The sequence below is a fragment of the Danio rerio genome, chromosome 7 (genome assembly GCF_049306965.1).
Source record: "Danio rerio strain Tuebingen ecotype United States chromosome 7, GRCz12tu, whole genome shotgun sequence".
In the NCBI taxonomy this organism is placed as follows: Eukaryota; Metazoa; Chordata; class Actinopteri; order Cypriniformes; family Danionidae; genus Danio; species Danio rerio.
The window spans coordinates 32,975,153-32,988,466 of NC_133182.1; the positions used below are offsets into that span (position 1 = coordinate 32,975,153).

Here is a 13,314-nt window from a genome sequence, read left to right on the forward strand (position 1 = left end):
GTGGCACCAAACCCCACTCCCAAGTCATTGGGGGATGAGCAAATCATACCAAACTGTACACATCTGCTTAAGATAAGCTTAGGTTAGCTTCCTTCCTTCTTTATACATGTCTTATAATTAAAACTAAATCACAATAACATCTGCTGAAGTCATTCTCAATCCAATGGAGACCAGCTGAATTGTTTTATCTTCCTGTTTATAAGCGTCTTCTAATAACAGTCCATAGATTGTTGAACGTTTAAATGAGGAAGCTTTTTTTGTGAAGAAATTTTTTTTTTAATATGAAACCAACTTTTTTATTTTTAAAGCATTTCCTCTAAGCATTGCTGGGTCCCACATGGGGAACTGAGTAATGTCACATCTGCATATTTCTGTGGCTTTTCCATTCAGCCAAACATTCTTGACTCATACCGCTCAAACCAGATATGCACAAAATGTGGCGTGCCTTTGTAATTTAGAAACATGAAAGGTCTTAATCTTCCATTTTAATTACCATTTTCTCTCTCTGGTGGACAAACAGTTTTGGATTTGGCTTCTATCTTTGAGGAGATCATCTTTGTCCTTCATATTTACGGAGTTGAAAGAAGATATTTTAAAAACAAGCTCTCTTTTTTAACAGATTTGTTTCTGAATTAAAGAGATAGCAGTGGTTGATCAGGATGTGCACTCATCTAAAGGCCACAACAACTGGACATTGACCTATAATGCATTCCACTCTATCTGCCATTAGCCTTAGAAAGCCTATCAAAAAAGGAGATCCCTTTTTGGACCAGTTCATTCATTTCTTTACTCAGAATTACCATTAAAATCATAAAGATACATATACTTGAGTGTGTTTATGGATTAAACCGTGATGCAAAAGAAAAAATACATAATTAATGGTATTTTTATTATTAATATTGTTTTAAGTTGTATTCCAAATATACACCTACAATTACACATGTATACATGTGCACTTACATGCTGACAGAAAAAGCTATAAGCATATTTGTGCTATGTTAATTGTTAATATGTTCTATATACAGTAATATTTTAGTAGTGTACATCAGAAAGATGTACAATATATATATATATATATATATATATATATATATATATATATATATATATATATATATATATATATATATATATATATATATATATATTTGAAGGACACCTATGATGAAAACAACTTGTGTAAGCTGTTTGGACAGGACTGTATGTAAAGTATAATGTGTCCACAGCCATATTAGAGTAATAGAAACACAATAAGTCTACCTTTAAAAATTTCCTGACGTTAAAACAAGACCAAAATTTGTGTGATTAAGGCCCGCCGGTTTTCCCCGCCCAACGAATTGATCAACAGAGGCCATGTTTCTATAATAACATGTAAACCAGAACATTGTTTTGTAAACACATTGAAATTTAAACATGTAACAGCCCTCTGTTTTTTATGTTTTATGAGTTTTATGTTTTAAAACAGAGCATGTTTTTAAAAAAAGACAGTAAAATCTCTGTTATTCTTAACCGCTATAATCACCATGGCCGCATGGTGTCAGTAAACAGTAATGTGTGTGTACTGCAAAAAGCATTTGTGTGAAACATAATTTCAGAAAGGCTTGAATAAACTCCACCACAAGTACATCAAATAAACTTACATGGTATTTTTGACTAGTGATCTGTATTTCAGCTTCATCCGTGTCTGTCTCTGTCACTGACTGCTGTTTATCTGACAAAACGCATGAGAAGCAGACACGCATTAGGAACTGGTGGGCAGCGAGAAGCAGCTCATTTGCATTTAAAGCCACAAGCTACAAAAACAGCTGCGATGTATTCAGACACAAAAATGGGCAGATTCTGGAGGCTGTAATAAATTATCTGATGGGTATTTTGAGGCTCATCTTACATCTTGTGACGAAATGTTTGTCGTTTTTTTTAATAACAGAAAGTTGGTTGATTGAGTTCTAATTAGTATTGAAACTGTACATGAACACAGAATTGATATATATGCTAATAATTAAATTTGTGTGTTAAACTTGACAGAGGCACCTTATTTTCTATTTTTAATATTAATAGTATTTTAAAATATTGGTGGTTATTTAATCACCTCATTAAATCATGACAGACCTCTATTTGTGTCTTTCTTTCAATTCTTTTTTTATTCCTGCTAAGCTTGTTTTAACATTTTAAATCATTTGTATTCTTTATTTTTCTTTTCACTTGTTTTATTTGATGTTTATTTTATTCTTGTTTATGTGAAGCACTCGGAATTGCCATTGTGTGTGAAATGTGCTATTTAAATAAACTTGCCTTGCCAAGTAGTACACAACATGGCTGGGAAACTGCTTTGTTATACAGTGCTTTGGAAAATGAACATTCAAATGTGCAAACACTTCATTTTGAAAGACAATGAGTGTGTTATAACTGCACTTTTTACAGTAAGGCTTAAATGTGATGTCATTTGATCGGTTTTAAATGCTATAGCAAAAAGAACTGTAACAATCACGAACCCACAGCAGTGCTGAATGAAAAGCAGAAACTGCAAATATTTATTGCAAAAACCAGCAAATACATTTCATTAGTTCACAGCTACATCTCAGTTCACAATCCACTTTAGCCTCTCTTCCTCTAAACATCTCGATTCTAGCCTGCGAACTGTGAATCTGTGCACAAATATTTTTATATATTTCGGGTAAAACAGACAGACTTTAAATCTACGTAAAAGAAGCAGGACTGACGCAAATGAATTAGTCTTTAATGCGTTGCTGTAGAATGTAAAGGAACTCGTGTGTTAATGTGTCATGTCTATATGCTGCTTTCTCTCAAACAGACTTCTATTAACACACACACACACACAGCATACGCAGCATCTCAGCCAGTCTGTTAGACTAAGTGCAGTATATATCTGAGATGTTGTAATACTCAAGGATTCTGCAGACCAAAATTTATTTTATAGTAAGATTTAGTGCTGAACAATGTGTATGTATGTGTGTGTGTTTCACAGAAGTAGATTGATCATTTCCTTTGGTGGTAAAAGCATGTAAAATCCCACAGACTTCAGTTTAGATAATCCCATCAGTGAAATCTCGTCTTGCGAATCCTTTCTGTACAAAAGGAAAACAGAAATGACTAAATTAGCTACATATAACATTGAAAATATACAGAATAACAGTCATTAATTACAGTACACTCAAAAACATTTGTCTGCTGCTTGTTAATATTGTATATCATAAACTACTTATATTTAAATAAAAAATGTGCAGATTTATGTGAAATGATTTTAGGTGTATCGTAACTAAAACTTAATAGATTATATCAATAAACTATAATTAAAAAAATTATGTAATGTTTACAATGCAAATCTAGTTAGATCCACTTTTTTGGTAAACAAAGCACGTCTCATATAACAGATCTAGTAAAAGACACACTGTAAAACAAATGCAGGGTTCCACACAATTCATTCATGTTGTTCCAACACAAAGCGATTAAGTTAACTTAACACTTTTAGCAAACCGATGTGGATTGAACATAAACCAATAAGGTTGTCCCAATGAAATGTCAAGAATTGTTGTTTCAGCTCATTTTAAATAAGTAATTTAAACAAGTAAAATACATTTCTTTTGAGTGCAGAACATTTAATATTAACATTTAATATTATTATTATTATATCACAATAATATTAAAAACTGAATAAATATAAATTTACACACATTTACACAAAAGTTAATAAATAGACTCAATGATGGGCTAAACATCTGCAAGTCTGCAGATTTCTGCATGCAGATTCCGTGTGGGCCTATTTGTATATAGTTGTATATATATAAAATGACCAGAAACAACAAAATTCTTGAGTTATTTGGGGGGCAACTTAATTGTTTTATGTTTAATTCGTGGGTTGGTAACGCTATTTTTCATTGCAAATTAATCTATCAGGCTTTTTAGTTAAAAATAGAGAAATCACAGTTTCATTTGTTATTATGAGCTAAGCATGAGCTAAGCTGCCTAATGGTCAGCGTATGAGGCGGCTAGGCTAAGCTAGCTTCAATTTTGATTGAATTATTCTCTAATCGGTTGCCAATTATGTTGTGAATATACCCCTGTAATGTATACTGTAGTCCTTTTTTGTCTGGCTTTCTCTGATATCTCACCTGTTAGCCAAAAATGACTTTATATTCCTGGCAATGTCTGACACTGGCACTTACACATTGTAAAAGCCTGCCAAGCACAAAAGATTGACAGGCATAGCAACAGTAACTAAGGAGGGCGGGGCTTAGGGAAGGGTCAACAAAACAATTAACATCACTCAAGATGTAGTAGTCTTAATCATCAGTTTAGTTTACCTAAAGTAAAAAATGAAGCCTCTCTGTAATGCATTATTAAACAACAGGCCTATAAATAATCAGAACATTGTCTATCAAATGTCAAGGATTAGATTACTATGAAAATATGTTAATGTTTGAAAACAAGCAGCCTATTATATCTTTAATGAACTATTTGACGTTTAGTTTGTTAAGTGACTAATTCATACAAATTCACACAAGTTCAGTCATTCAAAAATGTTCGATTTTTAAAAGGTGTGACGCCAAACCCCACCCCTAAACCAAACAGTCATTGGAGCATGAGAAAATTGTACTAAACTGCACAAATGAGACCATACAAATTCATGCAAATTAGCCACTAAATCAAAAACAACCAATGAAACACAATGATCTGAATAATTGTATGAGGCACAACATATATATCTGCAAATGTCTAGCACTTTTTCAGGGTGAAAGAAAAGGAAAAAAAAGGAACTTCCTGCATTCCACTGCATTCCAAACGGAACGCTGATCAACACCATTCTGAACACCACAGATGCTAAACAGACTTTGATTAGTATCAGCCCCCTATGACCAAACCGTCAACAGTCTATTTGCTGACCGTCTGATAAACACTGCACATAAAATGAGCAAGAAATGGGTGAGAAACTGACCCTCAGAAACAAAATACCAGGCTCCAACAATGAGCGCTTCCAAGGAAGACTAAATCACGGGATCAAAGAGTTTGAAGAATACTTAACATCCAGTTGTGTTTGGGCCAGTGTTAGATATTTATGAGAAGAACTGCACAACTTATTTAGTTTTCTGTGTGATAAAACAATCTGCAGTTTCATTGTGATCTCAAAAATCTTTCTCTGTACATTCATTCATTGGTTTATTATAGTAATACACCTCCCCCTAGAAATAACCATGGTTTAACTACAAATAAATATGATTATTATTGCAGTATCACAGATGAATCATGTTATTGCTACATGAACCATTGTTTTTGTAGTAAAACTGTTGGTAAATCAATATCCTGAAAAATAATTACTACACTTTTACTATAAAAACATGGTTCCTTTTTGTGAGAGACTGCATATTTACAGCCTATGGTTGGTCACATATGAGACAGATGGTCTTTTCCTGTGTAATTGACCATTGTCTGTGAGACCAGGCTTTAACCGTTTTGAGACAATAGAAGCAATGGTAAATGACATGTCTGGAAACCACAATCCTTTAGAGGAAAAACCTTTATCTGAGTTCAGAATCAGTTCAAATGTATCTCGTGTTGATGCCACCGAAACAGAAGCCTGACACATGTGGTCTTCAGCTAGAATCTAGAATCACGGCTGCTTTTGTTGGCTTTTGGTAGTGTGCTTAGTCATGAAAAAGTCAATTATTTTAGGGTTTTTTATGCTTAGTTCAACCTGGGTCATTCTAAACCTATGGTAATCCAAATCCTGAGTAATATTGCTTCATGTTTTTCACTAGTCAGATTTAATATGGGGTTAAAAAATTATTTGGGGTATTCAAACACTGGTGTTTCAGTCTGTGCTAACAGATAAACCCCCTTATAAATGGTAAAGACTATAAAGGACACATGTGTATATGCACATCAATATAGCATCATTTTTTGACAATGATTACTATTTTTATGTTACTTTGAGGGTTGGGGTTATGGTAGTGGTCAATAAAATGCAATTTAATGGATAATTTAGATAATAATATGAATAATGCTCTATGTTTTTACTGTGAGGGTTGGGTTTTGGGTTGGGGTGGGGGTAGACCGTCACTTTAGAATTATAAGATTCTATCTGACATTTTTGTCAATATTGAGTTATTCACATTTTCTCATTAAATGACAACTTATTTACATTGTAACGTTTTTTTTTTTATAAGTTGTTTACGTTTTAAAACTTTTAATTAAAGTCGAACTCTAGCTTGGCTCTATAAAGTTCTTTCTGTATTTTTGACATTGAGATGAAATGTTCAATTTTACATTGTTGAAGTACAAACAGTTATTAAAAATGTAATATATTAAATGTGAAATATTATTATTTGTGTATATATAGTCAGAGAAACATTTTTCAGTGTATTAAACATTTGCTCATTGTCTGTTTTCTTTTAAAGTCTTTAAATTTGATATTAAGCCTGAAGGGCAAATGCTAAATCATGGGGCATATGATTCAATAAATAGAATTCAATAATTCATATAAAGTACGTATTGATTTTAAAATTTTGATGTTAACATTCACGGCCATCCACAATCTCGCGCCTACATACATTGCTCCCTCTGACACCCAGCAATCTTTTTCCTCCCTCCACTTGTCTGTTCCCTCTGCTCGTCTATCGTCCATGGGCAATAGAGCATTCAGCCACTCTGCTCCCCAGCTTTGGAACTCACTACCACCTGCTATTATAAACACTGACTCCCTTACATTATTCAAATCAAAACTCTAAACCCACCTATTTAAGATGGCTTTTAATACTTAATTGTATCTGCACTATTGTTATATATATTTTTATATTATTTTTCTTGTTGGTTTATTGCTTTTGTTTTATTGTAAGGTTGTCCTTGAGTGCCCAGAAAGGCGCCTTTAAATAAAATGTATTATTATAATTCATATTAATTAACATCTGCACTGGACAAAATATTTAGCACAGCCTTTAATGCTTAATTTGAACAAGAAAAACTATTCACTCTAAATTAATTAATTAATTAACATTAATTAAATGTTAAAGAAGGCACAAAAAGACCTCTCAAATATCAAGATATTGTTACAACAACCATTTTTAATTTTTTAAATTAAATGTATAAGCAGGCTAATTTTATTTCTCAATAAGTAATGCTTCAATTAATGATCTGCCAGACAGAACCTTTTAATTCCAGGCGTAAAATTACTTTTTAGAATTAGAAGGTTCTATCTGCATTTGTCCTGTTGTTTTTAACCTCAACTTGCAAGTTAAAAAAAAGTTGATGGTTTACATTTAGAGTACATCTAGGGTCTCTGTCATGTTAAAGAGAACTGTTACACACATATTGTTTGCTATTTGGAATGCAAAAACTTTGAAGCTCAATATATCAAAATCATTTAGAACGCAGATAGAACCTTATAATTTTACAGCGACGATATGTAATTACAAATGTAAATATCTCATAAATGTAAATATTTCTTTGTATATAGCATGTACAGTATTTGGTTATGTATAGTTGAATACATAAATATGCACAGTACACATGTAATTACAAACGTTTATCTTGTACAGTTACTGTGTCGTTAAGTTGTAATTACTCTGTCATCATTACAATGCAATTACATTGCTATTTCATTGTAATTACATCCACGATAATATTTATAAACATGTTTCTTTGAATATTTCAAGTACTGTATTTGTGTAATAATATGTAAATAGACACAGTACGTATGTAATTTCAAACTTTAATTTAGGATGTCATGACATTTTGCTTACATTGTTGTAACATTGTATGAGTTTTTACAATGTAAAAGTTTCTTTGTATATTGGAAGTACAGTATTTGGTTATCTTTAGTTGTACACAGAAATATACACAATTCATATGTAAATACAAACTTAAGTACTATGTCATTACATTGTAATTACATTGTTATTGTATAGTAATTACATCAAAGATAATACATTTAAACAAATGTTTCTTTGTATATTTCATGTACAGTGTTTGTGTATTTATACGTAAATACAGGCAGTACATTTAATTGCAAGCTTTTATTTTGGCTGTAATTATTTTGTAGCAACATTGTAATTACACTGTAATAACAATGTAACTATTGTGTAATAACATTGTAACTACTTTGTTATAACAACGTAACTACACAATAATAACATCGTAATAGGTAATTGCAAACTTTTATCTTGAATGTAATTACTAAGTCATTACATGTAATTATTAAGTAGTTATATAATAATAGATAATATTTAATATATTTATTAAGATAATATTTATTATCTTAATAAATATTATAGAGATAATATTTAGATAATATAATATTTAGAAATGCAGATGTTTCTTTGTATGAGGCATGTACAGTATTTAGCTGTATATAGTTGTATACGAAAATATACACAGTACATATGTAAGTACAAATTTGAGTACATTTCTATTGCAATGTAATTACATTGCATTACAATGAAAATGTTTATAAAAAGGACTAACCTGACAAGAAAATGAATGAATGAATATGTTTATAAACTTAAATGTTTCTTTGTATATTTCATGTACCGTGTTTGTGTATTTATCTGTGAATTTACACAGTACATATGTAATTACAAACTTTTATTTTTGGATGTAATTACTATGTAATAACAATGTAACTACATTGTAACAACATTGCAATAACGATGTTATAACATTGCAATTGTGTTGTAAATACAAACTTTTATCTTGGATGTAATTACTGTCGTTACATTGTAATTACTATGTCATTACATGTAGTTACATTGTAGCTACATTCAGGACAATATTTTAAATGTAGTTGTTTCTTTCTACATGACATGTACAGTATTTGGTTATCTGTAGTTGTATACAGAAATATACACAGTACACATGAAGCTACAAACTTAATTACTATGTCATTACATTGTATTAACATTACTACTGCATTGTAACTATATCCATTGCCTAATTTGTGAATTGCATTGTCCCGGAACAGATCATGGTAATGGAGAGATGTCGCACACAAAAGTGGAGAATGTGGGGGTGGGGTGTTGGTGCGGTGGATGGCGGACAGTGTTTGTGCATTTACATGTAAACGTAGGCAGTACATATGTATTTATGTAATTACATAAATTACATTGTAATTACATTGTAGTTACATTTAAAGTATATATATATATATATATATATATATATATATATATATATATATATATATATATATATATATATATATATATATATATATATATAGCTTTAACCTAGGGTAAAGCTTCCAACTACAATTTAGGATTAAATTCAAGATTATTTACATTATCAACATTAACAGGGAATCCTCTCGAATGGTAGGTAAATGGTTTCCGCTACATTAATTCTTCTGTGGTGGGACGCCACACCAAAAAACATTACAGCTTCCCATTCAAAACATTCAGTCGTGTTTTTTAATAGCTGGTTATAATCGCACCAAAACGTATTAAAAGGTATGTGAATTATAACAGCACAAACTTTACTGTGTGTGCGTCATTTGTTTAACCCTTAAAGGTTACATGCTGACTGACTGACAGGTGCGTGATGCGCGAGGCCAGCAAACACTACGTAGCTTTCAGTTAGATTAAACGTTTCCATAAGTATACTTTATAGATAAAGTTCTATTGCTCTGAATATTATGACTTTATCTTAATAATTTTGCGCACAAGCAAAGAGATTGAAATAACACCATAGGTGTTTGGCAGATCTGTATAAAAAAGGCCTGCCGCCACTGCTGGAAAAAAACCCTAAAGGAAACACAGAGTAATGTAATGAATATCAGTTTCCTCAACTATTCAAGCTAGCGAAATCATTTCTTGCTATCCCTGCCACCAGCACACGAAGTGAAAGAAATTTTCTTTGGCCGGCAACACTGTAACAAGACAAAGAGCAACCTGCATCCCTCCCACGTGGATGCGCTTGTGTTTCTAAATGTAAACCAGCGATCCATGAGCTTGACCAAAGACTGACTAGAGGATGAGAGCGGGGATGACATGTGTTCTATATAAAGTCAGGTGAAGTAAGATTCTATCCCTTACTTCTGTCGAAAACAGGGTAAATATAACATGATTAAATTGCAAGAGGAGCTTTTCATTCATAGTTGTGTTGCTGTTTTTTTCTATGACTTTTAAATATAAAATACATTTTCTCATACATTATGTCTGCATGTTAAAATATCATGCAGTCATTTGTTTTTACTGTGTCTGTGCATATTTTATTTATTATTTTAACATATATTTTTTCATTTATTTAAATAATTTATTTATAAATAATTTAATTATTATTTATTTTCTGTTTGGCTGTATAGACTATTGTCGCTTGTTGAACTATTTATTTTCTGAACCAAAATAATTTTCATTCCTTTTATCACTGCTGGAAATCTAAATATTAGAGTTATTTTTTTAAAATCAGACTACTTGTTGCATAACAGACTATCACTTGCGCGCACATGATCGTTTGCATAATCTTCAGGCCGGTTGAAGTATATATATTCGTTCATTTTGTTATTGTAGTAACTGTTGAAATGTCGCAGTAATTAAATGATTGAATGAGAGTTAGCCTAGCTCAGAATAATTTTATTAATCTTTTAATTAATTTTATGAACACTGCGTTTTGATTATGAGTTTTCAGGACGCATTTTAGATTTCGGGTGTGGCTACTTTTTCTTTCTATAGCCTACATTAAATGTATAATTAAAATGCAATAATTAGCCTAGATTTTTTCTTTTCGTTTGTATTATAAATATTTCATTTAAGTATTTTCAATTTCAACTTTTTATTTATGCATTATTTATTAATTTAGTCTATAATTTTTTTTTTTTTTGCGATCAGCTGTATTGTTGACGAGAACTATTTTTATCTTTCCGAACTGGTTTAACAATTAAGTTTTACTTAGTTCTTATTATGACGGAAAAATAATAAAGTTACTTTAATAACTTAAAGTATTACAGGATGAACATGAGTTTGCTTTGCCTATACCGCAAGCTTATGACGCAGATGTTAAAAGACAATGTTGCATGCAGCTTTTTATTTTTATATTACTCTGTAACATAAAAAAGTAATATAATGTTTTGACAATGTATGTTAGCACTATGAAATCAATGCATTCAGCTATGAATTACTAAAATGTATTGAAAAATATTTCTTTGTGTCTTTTAACTAGTAGCTCGAACCACGGGTAGTCGAGTAACTCGAGTATTGTTTTGAAAAGAAATCGATTAGCCGAAACCAGTAGTCGTGCAAGCGCTAATATGTATATACATATAGGACAATATTTATAAATGTAAATGTTTCTTTGTATATTGCATGTACAGTATTTGGTTATTTACAGCTGTATACAAAAATATACACCATATACATGTAATTACCAATTGAATTACTATGTCATTACATTGTAACTACATTGCTATTGCATTGTAATTACATCCAAGAAAATGTTTATAAACTTAAATGTTGCTTTGTATATTTTATGTACAGTGTTTGTGTATTTATACATCAATATAGGCAGTACATATGTAATTATAAACTTTTATCTATTACATATTGTACACTTTTATATATTATATAATGTATTTAATATATAATTGTATTAACATTGTAATATGTAATAAGAAATGTATATCTTCGATGTAAATACTGTAGTAAAATTTTTATTACTTTGTCATTGCATGCAATTACATCCAAGATAATATTTAGAAATGTAAATGTTTCTTTGTATACTTCATATACAGTATTTGTGTATTTCTATGTAAATATAGGCAGTACATATGTAATTACAAACTTTTATTTTGGATGTAAACACTATGTAGTAACACATTGTGATTTCAAATGTAATTTCAAACGTACTATGTCATTACATTGTAATTACATTTCTATTGGATAGTAATTACATCTAAGAAAATATTTATAAACAAATGTTTCCTTGTATATTTCATATACAGTGTTTGTGTATTTATATGTCTATATAGGCAGTACGTATGTAACTACAAACTTTTATTTTGGATGTAATTACTATTCAAGAACAGTGTTATAACAATGTAATTACATTGTTATAACATTGTGATTACATTGTTATAACATTGTAAATACATTGCTTTAACATTATAGTTACATTGTTATAACATTGTATTTACAATATTATAACAGTGTACTAGAATTGTATATAATAGCTTTTGTAATATGAAATTTAAAACTTTTACGTTGGCTGTAATTAATTTGTCATTGCATGTAGTTACACTGTAGTTTCATCCTGGGCAAATATATATATATATATATATATATATATATATATATATATATATATATATATATATATATACACAGTTTGTATATATATACAAACTGGGGTGCACGCCACCCGGCTGACCACCAGGGGTACACAAGAAAATGTTTGTAATGGTGGAAAATTTGATCTTTTATTATTTTAATGCATTTATTTTGGGTAAACTTTACAAGTCATGTTTCTGGGAGAAAAGAAATTAACTGAGAGAGAAACATATATGAGAGAGGGCAGGATGTCTAATACAAAAGTTAACAAAGCTGAAATATTACCAAGAGCTGTTTATCCATTAGGAAAAGTTACCATCTGATAATTTTTCCATATTTTAATCTTATAATATGTTGCATTAGACCTGTTGTTCATTTATTATACATATAATTGTATAAAATATACAATTTCTTTGTACTGTGTACTGTTTGTAATGTATTTCATGTACTGTGTGTATTTATACGTAAATATAGGCAGTACATATGTAATTACAAACTTTTGTTTTAGATATTATTACTATGTAACAACAACGTGATTACTATGTAATATTAATGTAACAACAATGTAATTACTATGTAATAATAATGTAACAACAATGTAATTGCTATGTAATAATAATAATGTAATTGCTATGTAACAACGGTGTTATTACATTGTTATTACATTTTTATAACAATGTATTTAGTAGTTACAAACTTTTATCTTGAATGTAATCACTATGTCGTTGCATTGAAATCACTATGTCATTACATGAAATTGCATTGTAGTTACATCCAAGACAATATTTATAAATGTCAATGTTTCAATGTATATTGCACAGTTATTCTTCATTTATAGTTGTATATGGAAATATACACAGTACACATGTAACTACAAACTTTTATTTTGTGTGCAATTACTGTGTTGTTACGTTGTAAATAATGTTTCTATGCATTGTTATAACATTGTAATTACATCCAAGATACATCTAAGATAATATTTATAAACCTATGTTTCTTTGTATATTTCAAGTACTGTATTTGTGAATTTATAAGCAAAAATGCACAT

At 30.2% G+C, this 13,314-nt stretch overlaps 1 protein-coding gene across 3 annotated transcripts in view; it reads right to left on the bottom strand.

Annotated features, from left to right (window-relative positions):
- Positions 1-2,504: 2,504 nt before the first annotated feature.
- Positions 2,505-13,314, bottom strand: part of pkp3b (plakophilin 3b) — a 54,090-nt gene continuing 43,280 nt past the window's right edge. For all 3 annotated transcript variants that reach the window (XM_068222642.1, XM_002662838.6, XM_073908641.1), the window contains one exon: positions 2,505-3,086. In XM_068222642.1, coding sequence (XP_068078743.1) covers positions 3,045-3,086 — 42 coding nt within the window. In that variant the 3' untranslated portion in view covers positions 2,505-3,044. The remainder of the gene's footprint in view (positions 3,087-13,314) is intronic.